Consider the following 26,710-nt stretch of genomic DNA (forward strand, 5'->3'; position numbering starts at 1 on the left):
TTTTGCTCCAATTGCTGCAGCAGTAGGCTTGGTCTCTCTTCCCTCCAGCTCCACCCTGGTACTTGTGTGTTATACTTAGCCATTTTGCAGAGGGAAAATGGCTTTGTTGCGTCTCTGGAGGGTTCTCAACGCGGAGGTTATGCTCCGTGCGTGGCATACGGCCATGCAGAGAATGCACGAGGGGGTTGTGAATGTAAAGGTTTTTATCACGCGTTTTAAGATACCTGCATTGCTCACAAGTGGCAACTCTAAGACCAGCAGGATCCGGCAGGAGCAAAGGGAGTGAAGAAAAAGGCAGTTTGATTGCTTCTTTGTCCCTGTTCAGTTCTGCCTCCGTGCACCTCACTGTGGTTTCTTTTCTTCCTAACCTGAAGGCAGCGCTGCCCATGGGACCAAGTGCGGTGCGAGCGAGGGAGAAGGGAGAAGCGCCCTTTGCTGTCGAGGAGATCCTCAAGTATCAGCACTTTCTGCTTGCACTGAGCACCCCCCTAACCCCGGGGTGGCCAACCTGGGACACGAGGCTTGTGTGGGGCACGTGGTAGATCAGGGAGGCGACAGGCAGCAAAGCGGCAGATAGGGCAGGGAGCAGACAGCAGAGGAGCAGATCAGGCAGGGAGCTTGAAACGGAGCAGGTGCCTGGGCAGGGAAGGGAACTAGAGTGATATTCGGGGAGGGTGGAGGCTAATTTGTGGCACGCATGCCAAAACAGTTGGCCCTCATGGCTGTAGCCCATTACTCCCACTTGTCTCCCCTGAGCCTCGTGCGCCAGACCAGTCCGGGGGGTTGTGACAGGCTCCTTCGTGCGATCCTGCATTTGTGAAACCAAGAAGAAACGAGGCAGGAGCTATAGGTCTGAGCTGAAAAATGTTTGCGATCAATTGTTTTAGTCTTTACTGATTTTACTGGGGCTATTTTTATATCCATTAGTAGAGAGAGAGAGAGGTCCTCCACATCTTAGAGGGGAGGAAAATTTATTAGAGAAAAATTTAAAAATTAGCTTAATTAGCTCTTTTGCAATATTGGTTACCTTGGGGTGACTCAGGTCTGGAAGCAAAAGCTGTGTGTCACCTTTCAGATGGTGGAAAGCTCCAGTGGCTACTCCTCAAGGGTTTCAGATGATCTGACCTTAAATTTGTCAATATTGTGGGAGCAAACATTGTCCAGTCTGAGCTTCAGGCAATGTAATTTAAGGTGGGGGAGGGATTGTGCAATGGGAAAAAGGAGAAAACTGTTTTTTGCCAGACTGGTATTTTTTTTAAAAAAGAGTATACATGTTTGAAACGGCTGAGACACTTGGGAAGTTAGAAGTAAGCCCTGGACACGTGTGCACGGGGCAGGTGGTAGTCAGGGAGAGTTTATCAGGAACGTGTTATGAGTGTGCCTGTATATACTTGTATTGCAGACAGGTGTGCGTACATGCTGCGCTGCGTTTCAAATGCATATGCGCGTACAATTAAGATGCTCATTTACTTTTTCTCTGTCCAGGCCCGGTACAAGCAGAGCCTTGATCCCACTGTGGATGAAGTTAAGAAACTATGTACATCCCTGCGTCGAAATGCCAAGGAAGAGAGGGTCCTTTTCCACTACAATGGGCACGGGGTGCCCAGGCCAACGGTGAATGGGGAGATCTGGGTCTTCAACAAGGTGCGTCATCTAGACACAGGGTTAAAAACCAGTAGGTGAATACTTATCCCTGCAAAATGGAATCCCTTGGTGCTTATGAGGGAACAAGTTAATTTTCAGGATTTCAAATGGCCTCATGAATGTTTGTTCCCAAGCCTGATTTCTGTTCTGTTTCTTTCTTGACCTTGGAAGTTTTCTGCTAGAGCAAAGTCTTATCCCTCTGCCCAGAAGGACTAGATGCATTTTCTTCCTGGTCCTCAGTCATGCTGCTCCTGAAATGATTAGGATCATTACAGAACAGTTAAAGGTGCTATTTCCGAGTGACTTTTTCCTTTCAGATTAGCGCGCCAGCTCCCGTCAGATGCAGTGCTAGGGATGGACCTCTCTGCTCAGGCTTGGCTTCGCTGCCTTGTGTTACAGGCTCCCCTATAAACCTCTCAAAGTGGAGCTTACATATGAATAGGCACTTTTTATGCCATGACAGCATAATACATGAGGAACAACAAAACAACATTTTCAACTCCCACTTTAAATGGATCAAGAGTTGTGGTGCCTGTGGGTACAATATAGTAGGCATCTCTTGTCTTCAAGGCTTTTGTCGCACTTACTTAATACAGTAAGACAGGCACAACTGGGCATTTTCATTGCTTCTGCATCCCGTACTAATACAGAAGTGTTTTCCCCAGTTACAGTGGACTTTACAGCTCTGACCAATTATGTAAGGAAATGTATTTTGTGTCTCTCTATAATGCATTTAGCACCTATGCCAAGTGAATGCTAGAGAGGAGGGTCTTATTCCAATATTTATTTGCAGGCTTGCTGCAGTTGCAGTTGAGATTTCCTGCCAGCAGCTAGAAGCAGCATCTGACTCTTGGAGAACTTGCACCTATTATTATACAGTTTGCTTCTGTTTTGTTTTTTTGGGTTTTACTGAGCCAAGAACCAAAATGCAGTTTTGTTTCTCACATTTGCTCTACATTATTTTGACAGTTGGAGAAGAATTCAACTGTGATTGTAAAACAATGTGGGGGGAAGGGAGGGGAAGAAGGTGCAGGAAAACAGCATTTGATTCCAGTGCGTGTACATTGGAGGGTTGATTAGCATTCAGCCCACCATTTTAATGACTCATTTTAAAGCTGAATTTGGTGTTTAAGAACAAATAACAGTGACCTTCTTCTTACTTAACAGCCAGTGGGTAATAAATAAGACAGAAATAACACTGGGCAAAATGTGTTACACATGCAAGAGGAGGAAATTACTGCTCAATGAAGTTTGTGTATTGTGCCAAATGCATTATTAAGAACTTATTGGGCATATGCCAATGTGCTTGCAGTATCAGCTGGTGTATTCTGATGAGGACGCCACTGGTGATTAGGAGGAGAGGCCTCTTCTGATTTATGGTCCAGACTATGTAGAAAAAATTGACCTGTATAAAAAAAAAAAAAAAAAGAAAAGAAAAAAAAAAGAAGAAAGGTTAGGGGCTTGAAAATTAATAGCATTTTCTCTGTATGTTACCAGATACTGTCTCCTTCATCAAAGGGAAGAGATCTAAATGACTTACCATATCCAGAGAAAGATTTTAGAAAAATACAATGCAAATGGGGAAAATAGCATTTTTTAGAGATCAGATCTAAAACCATGAGTTTTAGGACCTGGCAAAAGCTAATAAAGCTTAATCATAGAGGATCATAGAGTAGTACGGCTGATCCCTTTGGGCTGATGATGTTTATCTCTGTCTGTCAGGTTTGAAATGGGACCCTGCCACAGAAACCCTTGTGAAATTCCTAAAATTCACATTATAATGCTGCTTGCCTTTGCAAAATGCTGCATGAAAATGACTCCTATAACGGCTGCGTGGCCAAAGTTGTAGGGTATTTATTGAATACAGCCGAGGGTCCAAAGGATAAAAGAAAATTATGTAATTTGACGACTCTCTCCAAATGTTCGCATGTGCCAGCACTTTCAGTCTCCATATTGACTTTTTCCTCCCTTAAAACGAAGCTGCTGCTCCGAGTCTGGTGGCTTGGTGGCTTCTCCCACCGCACTGGGTTCCTCCCCGTTTCATGTGCGTCCAGGCAGCCCAGGTTTTGTGGGACACGCACGGGCTGACGCCTGCCCGTTCCTGCAGCCGCCAGAGAACGTCGCGTCGGGCTGCATGAACAACTCGGTAGTGGCTCACGGCTGCCAGCAGTTGCTCTGGTACGTGTTGAGCAGGCAGCCAAGGCCTCCGTCTCTGCTCTCCTGCTGGATCAGCGGGGAAGGAGCAGATGGGAGCTGCAGGAGGGAGGTGATGGCAGCAACAAGTGGAGAGACCCCAAAGCGAGAGGGCTTTGCACTGACTCCAGGCTTTTTCCCCAGCTCTGCATCATTTCTGCACACCCAACCCACACACACCAGACAGGTCCCAGGTGCCCCCTCCACCAGCTCCCCCAAAATGCCAACCCTGGCTCCCTCTTTTCTGAAACCCCCACAAACCACGCTGCTGCCGGACCATTCTTGTCCTGAGTTCCCCTGCCGCTGAGCGTGATCCCATTTGATTTTATTTTGCTCTGCGTATCCCTAGGTACCACCACAAATCCAGCTCCCCAGCTTGTTAGGCACCTCATTCTGCACCCTCACAGTTGCCAAGTCCTGTACAGCTGTCTCTTCCTTCTGCTACGGGCAGGTTGTATGTCCTTAAACTGTTTCAAAGACCATGTCCATAAAATAAGGACCAGAGCAGTGCTTACCACAGGGGAGGCTGATCCTGGTGCTGTACTGCAGAGGTGTTACAGCCCGTGAGTGCTTTTGGATGGAAAGACTATGTTTTGAGAGCGACACCTTGCAGGAAGCTTGTTGGAGCAGTCCAGTCTTCCCCTTTTGCCAAGATTAGTGATCATCACGAGGCCTGAAGATTAGGGAATGCAGGGAGGAGGAGATACGAGGGAAACGCTGGGGGACCCTGGAAAATGGGACGTTAGAAAATCACCCATGGAGAGGGAGATGGGCCTCATAAATGCACCACTTGGTTCTGTCAGCCGTGACTTTCAGGCTTTGATTGCATTCTCCGTCTCCCCTTGTCACCTTCCAGGTTTCTTATCTTTTTCTTTCTTGAGTTATCGCTTGCTAGATTTCGGTATGATTCTGTATAATGAACTGATGCTTCCCAGAGCATGCTTTTTTTTGGTGAAAAATATATCATTTGCTCCTAGTCTTCAGGTGTCATAGGAAGGCAGCAATTGCTTAGTTGACAGCTGGGAACGTTAACTTGGAAGGTGTACACAGAGCAAGGAAGCAAGAGTGTATTGCTCTGAAACATTTTCCCTTTTGCAGCAAAGATAATTTAAGAGCTCAAAACTATTTTAGGAGGCCACCACATGAAGTGGCAAAGATGCAGAGACTGCAAACGAAGGCCTTATTGTGCTGTGGTGGTGTGGGAGAATGGCCATCCAAAAATGTACGGCTAATAATTATCCCCCAAACTTAAAGTGAGGTGTTTTAAAAGTGCCCCAGTCATCTGCCCACACCACAACTGATCCTGCAGCAAGGTCTAGGCTCTGGATTTCTAAGGGAAATATCAGTCTCGTGTGCTAAATTATTCAATCTTATTCTGAAAAATAAGATCTCCCAGTGGTTCACTTATGCAGTTGATTGAAATCCAGTTGGTACAGTCACTGGCAATGGGATTGACAGACCGTTGTGTGTCCCTGGGATGCCCTTGACTAGTGCTCTTCCAGTTCTGCCCTTTTGTTTTTGCCTGTAGAATTGCAGCTCTCTGCCAGAGACTCGCAAATTATCTCCTTGTCCTTCAGGAGACCACTACATTTGCAATGGCTCTATGTGACTCCAGGAACTCTTCATTTTATGGCACGGCTATATTTATAAGAGATTAAGCATTATATATATTCTGATATGTAGATTAAAGGATAAAAGCTTCAGGAATTATTATTCCAGACTGATTCACTTCAGCCAGAAAGCCAAATCTCAGTCGCTTTGTTTTGTTAAACAGAGTTCAGATGCCCCGGGGAATCCGCCTGAACCCGGAGAAGGCAGCACAATTCGGAGAAGACACTTAAACAGCTAATTGTTAAATTAACTTGATTTTCAAAAACAAGTCTGCCTCCCCCCATGCACATATTCCTCCGGTTTAATTTTTCATAGCTCTTGTTATGTTGTGCTTGCCATGGGATAAATGCCTTTGTGGTTAGCTTAATCTTTCAGGGCTGACTTATGAAGCCAGCCTAGTTTTTTGATGCTTAATCTAGCTTGACAGATAAAGAGGATAGTAATAAATAAATAATCTGAAACCCATCTTTGTTCATCTTTTTTTCTGAATGGAAATCTGGTTTTCTCTCTGCGCTTACTAGGAAAAGAAGACAATTATGCTGAGTCCCTCTTTCCGCAGTGCCCTGGGCTAGGGTGTTTGGGAGCATCTGGAAGGTGTCTTCCCTCTCACCGCGGCTTTCCCTAGGATTGCTTCCTCCGGAGAAATGTTTTGGCTCCCTAACTTTGCAGGAGGAAGCAGAGCCTTTGCAGGAACATCTGTAAATATTTCCAATTGTGGTAGTTTTTATTCTGCTACAGCACAACAGTTCACTGCAGCATGATAAAACGTTGTGCTCCTCCAGGCCAGCCTTTGAAGGCTTTGCAGTGCTTTTAATTTTGTTTTGCAGCTTCATAAACATGGTGTCCCCTAATCAGGGAGTTGGGGAGATAATGACATGCCTGGAAATACCTGGGGATGAGCTCCCATCAGATGCCCCTACAAGACTCCTTTCCTGATTTTAACTCTGTGATCCAGGAGGCTGTAAAATCCAAGTAGAAAAGGAACCTTCTGGAGAAGCATTTTGGGCTTGATAAAATGTAATCTTCCAGCAGTCTCATCTCTGATATGGAGTGGGAAGAGGAATTGCACCACACTGGAAGGAAAATTATTTGTGAGAATTTTAGTTTATTTTTGGTTTGGTTGCTTTTACCTTTTTTTAAACTGACACATGGGAAGCATGCACAGGCAGAAGCTAGCGTTATGTAACCGAGCCCTTTGGTAGCACACGAAGCATGTGCAGCTCCCCCAGCAGTAACGCGCACACTCATCATTCCTGACTTGGTTTCAAGCCTCCAAGAAACTGGTGTTGGTTTTTGAAAACATGTTTTTGCACTGATCACTGTTTAATTACTCCTCAATCTCTTCTGAAGTTACTATACCATGGGATCCTGAATCGTGTTCAGTGATGTAATTTAGTTCACCTAAGGCTTGATGGGAACTGGAGTGCTGGATGCTTAATATAAGGGTGGCAGAACGGACAGCTGTCTGTTTAAGCTGCTTTCTGCCTTCTGTTGGAAAAGTTGCTTGTGACCTGTGAGAAGATCAAGCCCTTGCCCGTGTGCAGCGGAGGTTAGAAAAGTGCCTTTCTTGGCCCATGGTTCGGGGGTGTTGGTTAGAGCTGTGTTGGTCTAAGGACATATGCAGAAAAGGGTCTTCCTGATATCTTTTATTAGACCAACTAAATAGGTGGAAATATGTTCTTTGCAAGCTTTCAGACACAGGCACTCTTCACTTATTCCACCCCACCCCGGAGAGCACGCAAACACCGGCAGGCTCTCCCTCTGTCTCAGGGAAGGGTGTTTGTGCCCGAAAGCTGGCAAAGAACAATTTTCCCAACTATTTAGTTGGTCTAATAAAAGATATCCCATTTTCCTAAAGAACCTTGTCTTCCTTGTTCCATTAAATTGTGTTCAGGCCTTGCTGAGAGGAAACTTTTGGTAATTGCGATTTCCCTTCTCTTGGGTGTGTTCCTCAGGAAACTTTTGGTGGTCTGCCAAAAACGCTAAACATGAATCTTTTAAAACTTCGGACTAATGCTCTCCCTGTAGCAGCACTGGCAGGCACTTCACTGAGAGTGCTTGAAATCAGCTGTGGTGAAGGGGGGAGAGCGGCCCTGCCCTTCCTCTATGCACCCCGTGAGCCCCGGCTCAGCTGCAATATCGGGCGTTCGGCTGAGTTGTGGGCAGAAGTTGCAGTTGTGGTTTCTGGCCACTGGAGTCCACTGTGGCTCATTGCTTCAGGCCAGCTGGCTGCACGCCTGCCGCTCCTGCAGCAGGTGCAAGATCCATGAGGAGCTGTCCATAGCCCAGCTCAGCTGCAGAAATCGGCCTGCCCTTGCAGTCTCCCCGTCTAAACCCTACGCAGGTGCCCGCTAGGCAGCGCCAATCCTGACTTCGTGTCACCACTAATGCACATGGTGGTGGTGCCAGCTGGGCAGCAGTTGGCATGTCAGCCAGTCTGAACAACCCCCCTACTTGCCTGCTGTGCACCATGTCTGGACACTCCTCTGCACCCCTCATTTCCCCACCGTCATACCTGCACCATGTTGTAACCCCGGTCACTCCTTGGTAGAGGGTTATTTGACCGCTTGCTGGAGTTGGTGGTCATGGGCAAAGTGTTCATGCATCTGCGTACTGTGTCCTATGGAGCTGTGCAAAACTTGGCAGCTGTTTGGATTCGGCACATGGCCACGACTGCCCATTTCCACCCCCACATCCTCTTTGGGGATTTCATCAGTTCATAGGTAGGGCAGGGAGGAAAGGAAACAACTGGGTTGTCATCTACTCAGTTCTCCCCTGGATCTGATCTGATTATTCAAGGGTTTCATTTCATCGGAGGACACTGCACAGAGCACAGACTCCCCAAGACCTATGGGGAGGAGGAGAAGACCACGTTTTTACTGACCCATTTGACCTCACAGATTCCCTTGTTGCCAGCTGGTATGGTTAGTCCTTTGGCTCAAGAGCTAAGCATTTCTTTTGTAGGGGTGAAGATTCAGGGTTCACATTGATATGTGAGGTGGAATTTGTTGAATGTAACACAATTGGTTTTACCTTTTTCCTTTAAAGAAAATCAATTCCAGGTAATTCTATACAAAAACCTGTTAACAAGAATGTGCTTAAGTTGTTAAGTCAAGTAGGATTGTTAGATGTCCAGTTCCCCGTGCACTCCCATTTCTTCCTCTTGTCCATTTGCATTATGATCTCATCTCTAATTATATTATCCCATACTCGTTTTGAAGAGGTCCCCTGCCCCTTTCAATATGCAGGATGAATGAACGGGGAGGAGAGCTCGAACTTAGTCTGGCATTTTCTCATGTTTACCAGATTTTGCCACATAACTTACTTTTAACAGTTTGCCTATGGCGGTGATTCTTGCCCAGGGTGCTGAGATCCTTCCAGGGTGCCACACAGTGTTAGCAATGCTCCATTTGCAAACATGATTCACAAGATAAGCCCAAATATTTCAAATAGAAATCCATAGCTGTGGTCTTGCTGAGTTCTTTGCAACAGGAAAACTGCTCTGTTATTTTTCTGTCTTCAAAAAATGAGTGAGAACGAAGAGCTGGCATTTTCTGAGGGGTCCTGCGAGTCTGTCCAGGGGTGCTTCAAGTCTAAAAAGTTTGACAGCCACTGGCCTAGGGAATGGTTTTGTGAAGATGCACTAGACCTTAGCTTAGGCTGCAACCATATTTCAGTAGAAGCCTTCATACTTAGAAAACTAGTTTTGCCTGAAAATTTTCACATTTATTTTGAAGATAAAGAAGAGCATCTGCAAAGTCTGAAGAACATCCTTCAAAAGGTTTTAGAGTTATTAAATAACTTTGGGGATTTTTAAAATGACTTCTAACATTTTTGTCTCACTGTATCTCATAAATGGCTTATGATCACTTCAAACTTTACATATAGATAAATGTCCTTGAAAATTTGAGCACCAGGCAAGTTAATTTATTTTTTGCGGTGGGTATTTTAAATCTCACTGAATTTAAATGGGAATTATGGACCCAACAGTCATTCCTTTGCTGTTCGGGATAGTTTTTTGCTGTGGATTTCAGGGCAGCAGCATTGTACATTATATGTGTGTAAGAGCATGTTGCCCTCTGGCTGCAGCTTGGTAAGAACGTGTAAGTTTTCCTATAGGCAGTAGTTAATATCTGTCCTAGGCTGAAGTGGTAGAGACCGGTGGGATTTTTTTTAGAAGTGAAGGATCAAGCTTCATTCTCAGTTCTTCCAACTCTCTTTTATATGGAGAGGGCGCAGCCTCTTTGGTTCAGGTTGCAATGGCTGTGCTGTTAGAAGGTTGAGTTTTGATCCTTCTTGTCACTCAAATGCTTTCAATTTTTAATGAAAAAGAGCAAACACTTGACACTTGCAGAAAGTGAATTTGTGGCAGCGGTGTTTAGTTCGAGCCAAGTTTTGTGGTGTTTAGCTTTAATTATTGTAAAAGTTGATCAAAAGCTGTTTTAAAGGTTGCAGTTAGCCCATGTAAGGTCACTATAAGCTAACATAAGGAGTGACTGCTGATGGACAATCTAGCCTTTAATAGCTATAATAGGCCTTTAATAGCCTTTAATAGCTATTGTTATATAGACCATTTCTGGTAAAAGTTATTTGACCTTAAATTAAATTTAAGACCAACCTGTTTCCAAAGGTGAAGCTTTTATAAGTTGTTGCCTGTGTCTGGTATCAATATGGCAAATGCCGAAGATGACCTGGCATTTAATAGTCCATATTTAAGACCCGTAGCACAGTTCAGAGCAGCTTTTAGCAGGCTTTAGAATGGTTAAGTACTCGCACTTTTAGTAAGGCAGATGGAGCTGTGATAAAATCTCTTTGTGCATTTATGCTTTTGTGTGGAATATGTGGTCGCTCTGTATAATGATGAGTAGAAATACAGGCCAGCTTTCCTTGTGCAGTTCCCAAATGCCTGTCATGTATTTCAGTGCATCAAAAGCACAGCTTCTACTGTCAGTTCTCCTCTGCATGTGTCTGATCTATGTTTTTTGTTTCCTCTTACAGAACTATACTCAGTATATTCCACTATCCATATATGACCTGCAGACTTGGATGGGCAGTCCTTCTATTTTCGTCTATGACTGCTCCAATGCTGGCCTTATTGTCAAGTCATTCAAGCAATTTGCACTACAGAGGGAGCAAGAGTTGGAGGTGAGACCTTCATGAATTGCAGAGATTTTCTTTGGGCTCACTTCTGCCTCTGCTGGGTTTCCAGGATCCTGGATTTTCTGAAATCCCTGCTATGCTTTCGGATCCTGCTTCCTATCGACTTACGGGGAAGCAGGTTTGAGCCCTCTACAAGACTCCTGGCTGAGAAAATAAATGTTTAGAAAACTGAGTGAAAAAGCAAATTGATTTGGAAATAGTCTTGCCACCCCCATCCAATCTTCCTGGCGCAGTATGCCATTCCTATTATAGTCAGAATCATTTTTAATGCAAGTACTAATTAAGTGATAACGTTAATAGAATCAGTTTGTACCCTAATAGTCTTTACTGCTGAGATAAATGCTAAGGTGAAGCAGACCCATTTATTTTAGATGCAGTAGACTGGTATCTGGGTACAAATTTAGATGCTGTCAGTGTTTCTGGCTGTTGTATTAAACATACAAATGCTAAACTAAATGATTTAAAACTGGTACACCAAGGAATTGTGGTTGGTGGCTTCCATTTCACTGCATACAAACATGCAGGAGTGTGTTTCTAATGAAAAGCCACCTTTCACTGCCAGTTGTATTAGCATTGCATTTACTGGAGTAGTAAATATGATGCTGTAAAGAGGATGCTTTCATTTCGTGCCATGGTACAGCACCTGTGAGGAACTGGATTATATTTGAAGGAAGGAATCTGACTGGATCATTCCTTTAGGCATTAGCTCATCCAGAAAGCACAGGTTTAACAGATTAGTTTCTTTCATTTTCATAGCACAAAGTCATTTTAATCATTTTTTAACTTCCAGCAAGTGTAGAATGACTCGGGCACAATACTCTGGCTTTTATTGCAATATATGGCTAACTTCAATTTTTTTTCATTGAAACCATGTGCTGAACTTTGTGGGGACTTTCTCGCAGGTGGCGAAGTCATGTCCCCACCCTTCCCCCCAAATTCTCTGTGCAAAGCCCAGTCTGATACAACAGCTTGACATCTGAGAGAGGCATTTCGGGTTCTTTCATCATCCCATCTCTTTACAAGCAGTAGCAACTCTGGTCATGGCACCAGAGTTTGTAAGTTCTTAGCCAAAGAAGAGCATGACGCTGGAACCCGCAGAGATGTGTGGTGGTGGGACAAATGGCTGTTTTTTATGGTGCTTACCCCTAACTTGTAATTTGTTTCCTGTGCTCCCTAGACCTCCCTTCCCTCCCTGTGCATCACTCAGTCTGTCATGTTCCTCGTTTTCTTCTTCTGTCTGGAGATTTGATCCTGTTGGGTTTTCTTTTCTTTTTTCTCATTCCCTTCTCTCCCTAGAGTCTGGCCCTGAGCAGATTTAGGAAGGTGCCTTGCTGCCTTCCTTTTTCCTGCTTTCCCTCTTTGTTGGTGTAGCCCCCTTTTCCCTTGCATTTCTCCCCCCGCAGTTCTCTTTTCTTGTGTGCCCACTGGGCCCTCAAGTGACTTGAGGATATTCCAAGAATAAGCTACTGCTTGCTCTAGCACTTGGCTGCCCTCTGCTATTTAACAGAGATAAGGTGGTCAGTGTGCACAGCAGGGAAAGGCAGTGCAACGGTGGGATTTGGGAGTCAGAGGAATTGCTGCTGTGCAGGAACATGCCATACAACAGCACCATTGCAGCACAGACGGGTAGGTGGGCCAAGGACCAGGTCCCTCGGGTCTCTAGTGAAACTGGAACAAAAGTCTGGGGCAAGTAGCAAGGGCCCGGGCACACTGGCTCATCCTGAGTATCTGCTCATCACACACAAGTTAACAAGGTAGGCACTTGGGGAAAAAATTAGTCTTTGCTATCTCCCAAAAAAGGACAGTCCTTCTGATTTTTCTGGTATTTTCATTGCCAAAAACTTGTAAGTCCAAGTGTTGTCCCCAAAGGACAGTGAGTTCGTGCCCAGTGTGCTTGTGCCAATAAACACACAGGGGTGAAGGATCCAACTTAATCTTTATTTCTGCGCAGAAAGTGGTGCTTGGCAATCGTTCGCAAAGCAAGCACACCCACCCAAGTGGGCATCAGGCTTATATAGCTACATGACAGGTTAAACTTGCTGATGTGATAAATTGTGCAGCAAGCCCAGCAAGTAACCCCCCTTCCAACACCACCAAGTAACCCCCACTTTCCAACTCCACCCAGGACCTTGCTGATTCTAGCAAGGCCAGCAATTAAGGAACTAGGCAACAAGCGATCTCCCCCCCCCCAGCCTAAACAACTTACTCTATGCCCTTGGTTAGATAAAATACTTTTTCAAAACATACAAAGCTGTTCCCAAAGTATAAAAAAAATATGAAAGTTCAGGGGTACTCATCACAAGTAGCACAAGCATTGTTGGTGTTATTCTACTTTTTATAGTGCAGGGTGGAAGTTGTCGCTTATGAAAACACTTAGTTTTCCAGGTTACAAGTCCAGTGTTCCTCCCTTGCTATCTTAGATTTGAGTAGATGCTGTATATTGCTGAGGACTAGTTCGCTGAGGGAACTGTTAAATTTTATTCAAAGTACTCAGCCCAGAAGACTTTCATACATTCTGTTTAGCAAACTACAATGCCTACAGTTTCTTATGTATTAAATTTTAATTCTCAATGCAGAAGATAAAGTAAAAATTAAACTTTAGGCTATTTCAGGTGACAAATCAGCAACAATGTAAAATTACGCCGTATGTTTTATAATTAGCTTGGATTTTTATCTTGATGCTTTTCTTTTTAATTAAGAGCCTGTGTTATTCCATTAAGTTCAGTGTTTTTGGCTATTGTTCAGATGGTCGGTTGCATAAATAGCGGATATTAAAGGCACAAAATCTGGTTGCAGTTAATATCTCAGAACAGTTGTTTATTTCAGAAAATGTTGTTTCCTCTTTGGAGCAGCGACGGGGCCAATAAATTGAGGACTGAAAAAGTGAACCGCTTGCATTTGTTGCCTATGAAAACTTATGTATGCATGTGCCTGAAAAAACCTGACCTGCTATATCATCAACTCCTGAAATATTCTGATTTGCAATAGTAAGGGATTAGGGGATGGTAGTTATTTTTATGTTCCTTGGTGCAGATGCTTTTCGCTGACCTTCACCGAGATTGTCCAAGGATTTCAGAGAGATCCAATTGTTTATGTGCATTTATATGCAAAAATGTTTAAGTAACCCAGAGCTACTTAGATATTTCCATTGTGCTTGTCCTGGCTTCCGTGTGCTCATTATTGTTACCTTTTTCTCCCCACGCCTCTCTTCAATTTTCTTGTTTTCCAGCCCCACTTATTGGATCACATCCTAAGTTAAATTCAGTTTGGGAAGGGAAGCCTCATGCAGAGTCCCCTTGCAGTCCGTGAGATCTATTCATCAGCCTTGGCCTGTGGGATTCTCAGAACAGGCTGTGTCACTTGGTGCTTTTGTACAGAGCCCAGGCTTTTGTGGCCCTGATCCTGAGTGGGGTCTCTGGGCAGAACGGAGATATACATATTACATGCAGAAAACACATGAAAAGAACATGATTAGAGTTGCAGTCGAGCGTTCAAAATCAAGAAACGCCAGAGTTACGGTTGTCTATGTAACCTTGACGTAGTGTTCTTCTGCACGTGTCTTGTTATACAGCCTTTTACTTACACGGTGACACATTGTCTGCAGCCATCCCCAGTTCTGCCCCTTCTTCCACCCACCCTCCCTTTCTTCTCCCTCCCCTTTTGTTCCCTTGTATAGCTCATCCTGCAATAACCTTCAGTTCTAGGCTCCCTCTCCCATATTCCTTGTCCCAGCCTCCTCCTCGTACCCACCCGTCTTGTCTGCAGTCAGATCGGGAGCTCACTTGTCCCTGCTGCTTGGGCACCAGCTGGCCTGGGAGTGGTGAACATTCGGTGGGAACACAAAAGAGACACGTTTTGGTGCCCAGCCCAGAACTGCCATTGCAGGGAAAGTCCTATTCAACTCCTGAGCAAACAGCAGCTAATCAGCTTTTGAAAACGGGGCTGTTTTTAGGTGCCAGAAACAGATGTTGAAGTTCCATTTGAGATGCTTCATTCTTGAACCTCTTGGCCAAGAGATACACGTGTAAGCGCAGGAAGCAATGTGTGCTGTTATGGTAGATGGGGTTTTTTTGCTGCCTCTGGAAGAATTGCCATAATGCTGCACCTCCTCTCTACCGCACAGGAGATGTGGAGATAATCACTGAGTTGGTCAGGAGATGAATGGAAAATATTTACAGTGAACCCAAATGGTCTTCACTGCACGTTAAGTGTTTGCAGTTTTCATTTTGTAGAGAATGTAGCAGTATGTGAAGAGTTAAGAAGTTCATGTGAATTCAGAAAATTTAAATACAAAAATGAAATAAATGCTCTGACCAGCCTTCTCTTCTAGGGGGAAAAGTAGGACAGTGAAGGAAGATAACTGCAAGTAAAAAAGTTAATGCAATGAACCTTAAATAGGTAACGGAGTGTGCTGGGATGCTTTACGTATTGGATGACTCTCTTGGGGCTATTGGAATCCTGTAGCTATGTGTACATGTTTCTGAATTAACTGTGTCTCTTCAATGAACTTGTTGTCATAATCCACCCTAAGTCCCCTTGCAAGCTTGCAGAAATGCATAGCAGAGAGGATTGTGTTTATAGTAATTTTTCATGGAATCAAAGAGAATTCAGGTTGGCAGGGACATCAGGGGGTCACATCGAGTCCAACCCCCTGCTCAAAGCAGGACCAGCCCCAGCTACATCATCCCAGCCAGGGCTTTGTCTACCTGGGGCTTAAACACTTCCAAGGATGGAGACTCCACCACCTTTCTAGGTAACCTGTTCCAGTGCTTCACCACCCTCCTAGTGAGAGTTTTTCCTACTATCTAACCTTAACTTCCCTTGCTGAAGCTTGAGCCCATTGCTCCTTGTCCTGCCATCTGCCCCCACTGAGACCAGCCCAGCTCCATCCTCTTTGCGACCCTCCTGCAGGGAGGTGAAGGCTGCTATTCAATCCCCCTCGGTCTTCCCGTCTGCAGACTAAACCAACCCAGTTCCCTCAGCCTCTCCTCACCAGTTCCCCCCACCCTCCCCCCCCCAGTCATACCCCCCAGCCCCTGAACCATTTTCATTGCCTTCCACTGGACTCTCTTCAATTTATCCACATCCTTTCTGTAGTGGGGGGCCCAGAATTGGACACAGGACTCCAGATATGGCCTCTACAGTGCCAGAGAGAGGAAGAATCACTGCCCTCGATCTGCTGGCAGCGCTCCTCCCAGTACAGCCCAGGATGCTGTTGGCTTTCTTGGCACCAAGGGCACACTGCTGACTCCTGTTCAGCTTCTTGTCCCCTGTCACCCCAGGTCCTTTTCTGCAGAGCTGCTGCCCAGCCTGCCACCCCCAGCCTGCACTGGTGCATGGGATTGTTCCCTCCTAAGCTCAGGACTTTGGACTTGTCCTTGTTGAACCTCATGAGATTTCTTTTGGCCCAATCCTCCAATTTATCTAGGTCTCTCTGAATCCTAGCCCTACCCTCCAGTGTATCTACTACTCCCCCCAGCTTAGTGTCATTTTCAGACTTGCTGAGGGTACACTGCAGCCCATCTTCCAGGTCTGTAATGAAGGTATTGAACAAAACCAGCCCCAGGACCAACCCCTGGGGCACTCCATTGAATACCAGCTGCCAACTAGAAATTAAGCCATTGGTAACTCCCCTTTGAACCTGATGATCTAGCCAGTTTTCTATCCGTATTCCAGTCCACTCATCCAGCCCATACTTCCTTAGCTTGCTTGCAAGAATGTTGTGGGACACCGTACCAAAAGTTTTGCTAAAGTCAAGGTATATCCCATCCACTGCTCTTCCCGCATCCACAGAGCCAGTCATCTCATCATAGATGGCCGTGAGGTTGGTGAGATGTGACTTGCCCTTGGTGAATCCATGATGAATGTTCCTGATCACCTGATTTGTGATCCCAGTTTGTCTGTCTTCCTGATTTTAGTTAGTCAAAGCTCTGTGTTAAGCATTTTGTCTGCCTCCTCCTACCAAGCAGTACTTGACTCAAGTGTTCAAAATCCAGAATTACATCTCTCAAGCCTTCCTGCCTTCCCATTTGATTTACAGTTTGTCCAGAGACTCAATCTTAAGAGATCGTGTCCTAGTTTGAAATGTGATTGGCAGCACCTAAGAGTGTATTCTGTCGTGGGTGAGTTTTAACCCTATTTTGAGGCTACCGGCATATCAGCCACAGGTACCTCTGGCCTCAAAGCAGAAGCTTGTGGCATCATTAGCTGTTTTCTTAGTCACTTGGGGCATTTTGCTGGGCAGCTGCCCAGGCAGCCTGTAATGCCAAGAGAGTCTCCATTTCCTGTTCCCATCTGTCTTCCAGAATTTCTCCTTTGGTCTCACCGAGGCAATGTATAATACAACAGATCATTAATAGGTATGAAAGTGGTGAGACCCCTCCAGCCTTTTCACAAGATGTGACCATTTCCTTTTCAGTCTTCCAAAAGCACACCCCACGGATAATCCAAGACAACTCAGAATAAAGTGAAACTAGAATAAAGTCTTTCCTCTTGGCTGAGCATCCAGTGGTAAGTGACCTAAGACAGAAGTGCAGGTAGAAGATGATTTGAGGCTTCAAGAAATGAAGAATCTCAACATTCAAGAAACGCTTGATGCTTATCTTGCTGGGATCCTATGACCCCAACTGACTCCCTGCCCCTGGGGCAGGGGGCTGGACTCGATGATCTTCGAGGTCCCTTCCAGCCCTAACGTCTATGAAATCTATGGCAGTAACAATGCCCATGGTATATTGAGGAGCGAACACGGTCTTGGTCATTCTAGCCAAGGCCTCAATTTCTAAACATCCCGGCATCATGGGCCTCCCCTGAATACTGCACAGGAATACTGCTGAGTCTTCCACCGTCATCATTTAGTCTTGCTACATGATAGAGACTTACCCTTTCCTGTTAATCAAGGATTTATCCAGGTGCAGGGGCAAAGAATAGTCAGTCAAGTGGGTGATCTTGGGGCAGGAGTAATAGTAACGGGCTGAAAAGTAATGCCTCTGAGGACTAGTGATAAGAATTTCTGCTAGGAGATGCTTAGAAGTTGAGCATCCTGCACCACATTACTATTTTGGTTGTATCATTCCTTGAACACAAAGCTCATTCCTTTTTCTTGGCATGAAGCTTAAAGTTTGTCTCATTTCTTCAGTGACTGAACCCCCAAATAAGTGAGGGTTTGCGTGTGGGGCTGAGGGGAGGGATCTGGAGACAGCTGCATAATAGATACTTCCCCTGAATTGTGTGCGGCGCATGGTTGTGTTTCAGAGACCCCTCCACAGTAACATGGCGGGGTAACCCAAGTGTAACATGTGGGCACCAGAACTGACTTTGCAGAAAGCAAAGAGCAGCAAGTCAGCCCCAAAGTGAGGGAAGGGACAGACTGAGGAAGACGTGAAGTCTGGGTGCAGAGACTTGCTTACGTGAAGAGCTACATAGATGCATGGGATAGAAGGAAGCAGATGTATTCCAGAAGGAAGAAATGCTTCCAAGTACCAGGAGTGGAAAGATCGCTCGTCGTAAATCCCAGAGGAAACACAGCAGTTAAGGGGAAATGTTCCTGTTCGACAGGACAGCTGTTCCCAAGGGAGATGAAGGGCAAGGGCAGTAGCCGCAGTTCAGTGTGCTGAAAACACTGAATCCAGCTCGGCTATAACTGCCTTTTTGAGGAGCTGCGGTGGGAGGGAGACAGACATCGTTCCTTTATAGCTTCCTCTTTCTCCCAACTAGAAGGCAAGCATTCGAGTTTGTAAAGTCTCTTTATTTTCAAGACCTTACTGAGGTGGATGCTAGCAGTGTAGCCCCCGCAAGCAAAAACAATCCCCAATTATCTGCTCATCACTGGCTTGCGTGTCATCATGATGTTAGCCCCTTCCTTGGTTAGAAAAGCATGGCTGCAGGACCCTGGGATTCTTGACCAGCTTCCAAGAGTGTCTTGGGATTTTTTTTTCCACCTGGCTGGGCAGTTAGGACCTTGGCTTTGCAACTCATCTGAAAGGCAGCTCAAATAAAAACTTTCTCCTAAACAAAATAGGGTTTTGCTAGTATCTAGATAATGAGAGGGGTTGGATAGCTCACAGATAATTAACAGCCATCTGTTTCGTACACCAGAGGTGGCCAACAAGTGGCACATGGCAGATTGGAGAGAGGGCAGGCAGTACAGTGGCAGATAGGGCCGGAAGCAGAAAGCAGAGCAGCAGACCAGGCAGGGATCAGAAAGCGGAGTGTCAGATTAAGCAGGGGAAGAGAAACGGAGTGGCCCTCAGGGAGTACGTGGGGTTAATTTGCGGCATGCCTCCCTCCATTGCCATAAACAGTGGTGGTAAAGCCCCAGCGTAGTGCGCCTGGACAAATTCATGTTCTCCATTTAAATGTGAATTCTCATTGGTATTTTGCTTTTATTCAGCTCTTTTTTGTTGCAGCCTTTCTAAAAGAAAGCTAATCCTCCCCCCCAGCCATCTTTCCTATTTGGAAACCAGCCCGAGCATTTAGAAACTAGATCTCCTGCTGCTGGCTTCCTGTTTATCATCATACCTGGCACCAAGGAGAGCAGTAGAGGTAGTAACCGATGTGCACACTGGCAGATAGTGTGACGGGCTATCTTTGAAGGATTTGACCCCATGCCAGCATGGCAGGAAACAGTGCCTGCAAAGCAGGGAGTAACCTATTTAGAAAATACCCTGCCTGTGCGTTTCCTAAAGCCCGAGCTCTCACTCTTGCATGTTCTCAGAGTAAAGGCACCCAGTTATAGCTCTTAATTATCCAATTAACTAGCTCCAGTGGGTTCTGTAAGTGTAAGTAAATACACCATAATTGTAGAGCATTAAGCAAGCTTCTGAAGTGCACTGTACTGACAGTGGGAAAACAACAGGCTGCTTACTTCTGATTAACTTCCCATAATTCAGACTATGTGGAGCACAAAATGAGGAGTTAAGAGGGGAAGCAGAAAGGTGGGTCGATACTCCTAAAACATCACTTCTGCGTTCCTGTTTTTCTGCAGGCTAATATCATTTTTCTATTTTCAGCATCCTTTATTGTTTGAATTTCTTAGCATATTCCCTTAAAGCCGCGTAGCCCTGTTTCGTTCCTTATTTGTGTAGGCATTGCTTTCTGCTGTGGGTGTGCGCGTTCCCTTTGCCTCCAGTAGAGTATATGACTAACTGCTGCTAATCCGAGTTGCATTTTTTTGGCTTCTCCATCTTGAACTTGCATCTCAAAAAATTAGCTGAATGCTAAAGTGGCAGGATCATTTCTGGCACTGGCCTGAGGCCTGATGGAGGAATTTTCCTGCTCCATCATCTGCTGGTAGGAAGGAATTCCTCCTTTCCTTGCACCCGCTTGAATGTCTTCTGTGGGGAGTGAGGATTTTGACAGTTATCAAGAAACCCATCGAAACCAGCAGCTCTGGCTAGTATTGAAAATAATAGCAACCTCTAGTCTCTGCTTTAGGGTAGAGTTTCTTATTTTAACTCCAGCAGGCCTTTTAAATCATAAAGACTTGCTTTTCTTGCATCTTCCTGCCTCTGAATCTGGTTACATCTGTGTATAAATGTTTTCAATAAGAGATTTAAAATTCACTTGTGTCCCTTCCTGCTAATTGCCAGTGGTGATAGTGACAAATCAATTAGTTCTTCCTTTTGGCAAGTGCATTGCTTGCAAATAGCAAAACTGAATGTCTTGTTAGCTTTGAGCTGCTGTAATTTGTATCCAGAACAATTCAATTATTACCACCTTGCAGAGCTGTCTAGGTATTTCACTGTAACTAATAACTTAAACCAATATTAGGTCGCAGTATTACTGACTTGATGTGCCATGGATTTTTCAAATGCTCTTGGAGCCTGTTATGTCATCCCTATTCACAGTACAGGCAAGGCCTTTTTAACTGTTGTGAGAGAAGCATGTCTCTGCCCCGAGGTTTATTGTTCCCACCAGCTTTGCATACGTGCTGGGGGCATGTCTGGGAGAAGATGGCGGCTGAGAAATTGAGGAAATATGAACTATCGCTCTGCTGGAGTGAGGCATACATTCCTTGCGCTGTATTTAAGCATGACCCTCCCTTTGCGTGCCACAAAGGGCAAGGTTGCTGCAAGTGTCTGTTTGTAACGGGCTTCGGCTGAGTGGTAAAAGCCCATCTTTTTCTCCATGGTTACTTTGCAGAAGGGATAAAATGATTTATCCTGAGAGGCTGGATGGCTCAAGGAATACTAAAGCTTGATCCTTTCCTCATTTGTTTGAATTTAACTGGGGTGTGGTGTTAAATCAAAAGGTGAATTCATATAGTCAGTAGATGTTAATATACCAGATCCTTACAAACTAACGTTCGCATTATATTTGTAGTGGGGGGGCTTAACTGAGCCTCGCGGTAGAGAGGCCAGCCAAGGATTAAACAGGCCAGAAATGATGAACAGACGAGGTCAGAGCTGGGAGGTTTGACCTGGAGAAGTTGGCACTGCTTTTACCCCTGCCCGTTTTGTTCTGTGTCTAGACATCGTCAGTGCCCAGCACTTCTCATCCAGCATAGAATTAGCCAACTTAAATACATTTTCCTTTTAAAAGAACTCGTATGCACTGAAGATGCCCCCTGCACGAGCCCATCCGTCCAGCATTAGTAACCAGAGTCGTGGCTGTGAAGGGCTAACCCCCTCCATCCTGCTCCCTCCGACAACATCATCCCTCTGCAGTTATTCGAGTGTATGATTGTGTAAAAGCCATGCCGGAGGTTACTGGGGCAGTGCAGTAGAGATGACCAGAGGGCTGGGGATTGATGTGCAGAATCGCTTCAGATTCACCTGGGATGTAGTGATCCAGCCGCCTTCTTGGCTGGAGGCTGCCCAGTTTGATGGAGGATGATGGGAGGTAGCACCTGCCTTGGAGAAAAGCGAGAAAACTGCAGAAAACCGTGGCTGCAGCTCCTGAGGCTGGTTCTTTATTTTTTCTTTAAAAAGCAAAAACTTTAGAAAATATGACTCATGGTTATATCATGAGAGTGCAAATCTGAAAGCTCTCCACAGCTTGTACTAAATCCTTCCCCACAGCCAACGTGGGCAGTTGTGCCAGACTGGGGGGTTGTAACCCCTTCCCACAGAGGGCTTTCCTTCCTGCTCAAAGGGCTCTTCTGAGACCACCACACTTACTTCCTGTGATTATGTGGGGAACGGTTCGGCGTATAAAGGTTGTCTGGATCACTCGAGGGTCCTTCTTTGTTGTCATGCATAGTACAAGCTGTTGACAGGGCAGCGAAAACATCGCACGTACTTTAATTTCTCTGTTTTGTTCACTCAAGAAGCCTCATACGTACCCGAGGCCAAAACTGCAGATGTTTGGAAATGTCTCTCAAGTGTTTTTCTCTCCACGTATTTTAGAGAGACGCTGGAAGAAATACCGATATTGAGCTTATAATGTAATCAGCGCTCTTAAACGTCCTCTATAACATACTGTCTTAAGCAAACTTTGGATTGCTATCGCATTGCAGCATTGCAGTTCTCAAAGCGTGTCTGGAATTCGAGGCGCGCATTATTTCTGTTTCAGAAAATGAATCGGTTGCAATGATGCAGCTTCGAATTGTGGGGTTAAACTCTCACGTCAAGCTCTGTCCTACTTTTACCAGGCCCTGCACATGCTCAGGTAGCCTGCCGCTGTCCTGCTTTTTACCACCCCTTTTCTTTGAAAAATTGATTCCTGTAAAGCACCTGGAGCAGAGGAGTTGAATAGCATTTACCCAAAGCCTATTCCTGGCTGCAGCCTAAGGAATGCCGTTAGCTGAGTGTATCCCATCAGTGCACGACTGGCGTGAAGTCTGCACTGACACATCTGCTACCGCTCCCAAGCTCTCTTTGTGACTCAGATTTGATGGCTGTGTGTGCCCAAACCAATCATAGCTTTTAGCAGAGCTGTCACTGTAGTCCTAGGAACTAATTTCTTGTTTAGAGCCGTTTGGCATTGCTGATGCTGTTCTACCTCATCGAGCTGATGTCGAAAACACTTGAGTGATATGTACTAGTCTGGGCAAAACTTACAGCTCAGAGACGTACACATTCTCTATTCCCTGCCCCTTTTTCATCAAATATGGACTGGAAAGCTGGACCTGCTGGTACACTTACTGATCTCACCGCACACTTCTGCTTCTGATCCGTGAGATGCTTTCTGCCTTCCCCTTCTGCCTCTGGCTTGGCTGCTAGGTGGAAGTGAGTCTTCCTGGCAGCAGTCTGGGTAGCGTGCGGCATTCCCCTCACCTGGCACTAGGTCCTCAGTTTTCATGACACTGAGCTCTACAGCAGTTGGTCTCCTTTCCTTCTTTCAGGCTAAGCTGTTTCTCCACTTTCAGTGAGTGAGAGCGGGCTGCAAGGAGGGCAGTCTGCTGAACGGTGGGCAGAGCCATAGTTTATTCAGCTGAATTCGACAGCGCTTGGTTCAGAGGGGCAGAGCTTTGTGGACCGAAGAATCCTCCCAAGTGATGGTTCAGAGTTTGCCGTGTCCCAGTTGCTACTCTAATTAAAAGCAGATATCGTACCATAAACATAAGTAAACGAGAGCTGCTCACTCCTGATGCATTAATATCATTGCTGCTTTCACAACCGCTGAATCCAGTGATCCACTGACCCTGGGCAGCTTCTGGCAAGTGGTTTGCAGAGTTGAGTTCAGGTTGTTTTCTGGATGGCTGAAACCTCCAACTGATTCATTTATTTTGATCTCTCATCAAGGTGGCTGCAATTAACCCTAATCATCCACTTGCTCAGATGCCTTTGCCCCCGTCCATGAAGAACTGCATTCAGCTGGCAGCATGCGAAGCCAGTGAGCTGCTCCCTATGATCCCCGACCTGCCGGCTGACCTTTTCACATCATGCCTTACTACGCCCATCAAAATCGCTCTGAGGTGGTAAGTGTCTCGCCTGTTCTGGGGAGAAAAGTGCATGGGCGGTGAGGCTTCTCTCTTGAGCCAGTAGACTTGTTGATCCAGATGCTTTACGCGCATTACAGTTTCTCTGCAGCACTGAATTACAGGATTTGAAGCATGCACCTGGGACAGCATTTCATTAATCAAAGGCAGGAAGGTGAATATATTCTTATCTTCTATTTATTACATTTTAGAGTCCAGGTGGATACTTGGGTTTGCTCAGATTAAGGATCTTATTGTGCTGGAAATTAAAGGTTATCTGCTTTTTCACAGAGCAGAAACATCACCCAGTACAATACAAGTTCTTGTAAATCATCTTTCATACAAGCTGTATCCCAGATGTTTGCTACATGTAAGAGAGTACAGTTAAAGATGTGCTCCAGCAAGGAAATTGAGAGGAAAACGAGAGAGAGAGATGTTCTGAAATGTTCTGTCTGCCAGGTTGGCTCAGCAGAGAGAGGAGCCTTGTACCAGACAGCAGGAGCAGTCCAAGAGCACAGTTCTTGTGCAGCAGTAGAGAGATTTGGGGTGCACAAAGAAAATACCAGGGTAGGACAAGCATCTGTTGTGGGGAGATTCAGTTGTAGGTGCCATGCTTAGGGCCCTGGGTACCAGCAGGCACCAGTGACTAGAAGGAGCTCATGAGAGATCGTTTCATTTAGTTGTCCATGAAGGTTCTGGGAAAGTCCAAAGTCCTTGGGCTAACTGAGTTGCAGTAAAAAGGTGTGAGAAAGCTAGCTTTAGCATGGGCTATCTTGTCCTCCATCTGCGGTGCTAGTTACTAACTTGCTTAGGGTAATGGCCTTTCATCCCTGTATCCTCTAGGTAAATGCCGTATCTGAACTGATAGCAGCAAAGCCCTTGTCACATGGGGCTTTGACTTGATGCAAGTGCTAGCAAGATGTTTTCTTCCTCCTTCTGTCATGATTGTAAATTTTATGTTAATGAAGAGCCTGCTGCTCACCTGTTTTTTGTGAATGACTGACATTTGCGGGTTTATTTGCCCAGGATGGGAGACAAGCTGCTTCTTCCTGCGGATGCTACTGTTCTGGCTTACTGCAATCAGGAGGTGTGGAGTTGAGCTGTGTGAATAATGGATTTTTTGTTCAGGCGGCCAAAGTAGAAAATTGGAAAAAAAGAAATTGCTTTGAGTCTAAATTTTTGTGTGTCAGTTAAATGGGGGGGATCATTTGAGGCTAACCTGAAATGTTTTGTTCTGAGTTATTTGACCTTTGCACACGTGCGCGTGCGCGCGCACACACATTTAATTTAGCTCAATTTTTAAAGCAAGATGACACTTCAGAACCCAAAGGCAAAAAGTTCTGCTTAAAAAATGTCAATGTGAGCCGTTGTAGCAGAGCCAAAACTAAGTGTCTCGTTTTGAAAATGTCCAGGCAACATGCTTGAGCATTTTTCAAAACTTTCCCTCCATTTTTTTGGCCAGAACAGTTTACTGGATTCGATGTAAATTCTTGAACGGTTCTGGCCCACCTGAAGCGCCATGTGCTGTTGGTAAAAACAAATAAATAAATAAACTGGCCTGCTTTAATGTGGATCTGGAGCTGCTTTATGATGTTAAGTGTATGTTCTTTGTGTAAGTGGGAAGTGGGTAGTTCAGTCAGATGGCTGCATGTACACAGTAGAAGGATAATAGCTTTGTGCATCGCATTGATCCACTTTGAGGGATGACACTAGACCCATTTGGTTTAATGTTCATCTTCAGCTTCCTAACAAACAGATTCATTTGTTAAGGAGGAGGATCACTGTTTGTAAATGCAGGGGCACCAGAGCCTGAGTAGTGAGACAGAGCTTCGGAGGAGCTAAGGACTTTGAGAGAGTTTGCAGTAAGGAGGGCTCTGCCTAGCATCTCTGCCAAGGCGGGTGGCCAACCTCTGTTCAGCTTGCAGGCAAACATTTATGGTTTCAAAAGTCCGTTTCCTCTTTGCTTTGTTCCTACCATTCTCATTAACCAATACTTGGATTTAAGAGAGCTGGACTCTAGTGAGCAACTGTTGGTTACAACTCCAAAGGGAATGCTTGCAGGTGTTGAACCTATTTGAGACTGATGATCAACCACAGCTGGTCCTACATAGCCCAGCACCTGATCAAAATATGAGAATCAGGGGATGCCACTTCCAGACAGGAAAAGGCAAAGGCCTAACATCCGAGCAAATGCAGGTGTTGCGGCCAGAGGGTGGGACAGCGGTGTGGCTAACCCTGTCACCAGAAGTCGCTTGTACATAGCTGGGTTGACTGCTTGCCCAGATATTGAAACCCATGGTCACTTCTGTCCTGAATCCCAGTCTCTCATTTTCACATTCATAGCTTTCCCGTGTTGCTGGGTTTGGGGTTGTAGCCGTGTTGGTCTAAGGCCACGCTTTACCTTTTGTCTTTCTAATCTCTACCTATTTACATTGTCACTGACATCCTGCCACACTTCTAGCTTCTCTCACTCCTTGGAGTCTCAATCCAGCAGAGACTCCCCATGCCTGAAGGAGGGTGACTGCATGCGAAAGCTTGCTAAGAACCTTTTTTCCAACTACTCAGTTGGTCTAATAAAAGATATCACATCTACTCAAAGAACCGTGCCTGCCGAGGTTTCCTGTGTACATTTTTATCTCGTTGAGGTAAAAAAGGATATTGTGTTGAGAATGACAAGCATCTGTGTGTTTATAAGGAAACCCAGAAAGAAGCTATATATTTTGATCAAGAAAATACGGTTCCAAAGAAATATTGTGGATGATATATTAGTTACTGTCAGATGGTTGCTGTCAGAACAATTTCAGGTGTCCCGACATTTGGAGACGGGGGCAACTGGATGTAGTTGTATGCAAGTCGTTGAAATTCCCCTTGTATAAAATGTTAGTGTAACTAGACAAAATGCAAAATGTCTGTGGATTTTTGTTGTTTCTTTGAGGACAGTTCAAACCCAATAGAAGGGACAAGCAACAGAGAGAGCGAGCATTGGCACGGAGGAGTTTGAGCTGATTTCCAGAGAGAGAATTTTTATCAAAACTGGGAGGCTTAGTATACAAGGTCAGTTGAAATGACAGCTTTTAAGGATGTCTACACAGAGAGCGCCGGCTAATTTGAGCAACTCTTTTGTGTGTGTTGCATGGGTTTTAAATGAGTATGGTGAGCATACCGTGGAACTACTTACAGTGCAAAGGTACCTAATAGACAAAATCACTTAACGTGGAGTTGCAGTAGAACCAGAGCCTAACC

General features: G+C 45.2%; 1 protein-coding gene across 1 annotated transcript in view; it reads left to right on the forward strand.

The window, feature by feature from the left end:
• Positions 1–26,710, forward strand: part of RPTOR (regulatory associated protein of MTOR complex 1) — a gene marked incomplete at its 5' end in the record, with an annotated part of 215,924 nt that overhangs the window by 51,020 nt on the left and 138,194 nt on the right. Inside the window, 3 exons of the mRNA XM_025216909.1 lie at positions 1,486–1,644; positions 10,447–10,593; positions 23,292–23,467. Coding sequence (XP_025072694.1) covers positions 1,486–1,644; positions 10,447–10,593; positions 23,292–23,467 — 482 coding nt within the window. The remainder of the gene's footprint in view (positions 1–1,485; positions 1,645–10,446; positions 10,594–23,291; positions 23,468–26,710) is intronic.

This window comes from Alligator sinensis, unplaced genomic scaffold (genome assembly GCF_000455745.1).
Source record: "Alligator sinensis unplaced genomic scaffold, ASM45574v1 scaffold1200_1, whole genome shotgun sequence".
NCBI lineage: Eukaryota > Metazoa > Chordata > Crocodylia > Alligatoridae > Alligator > Alligator sinensis.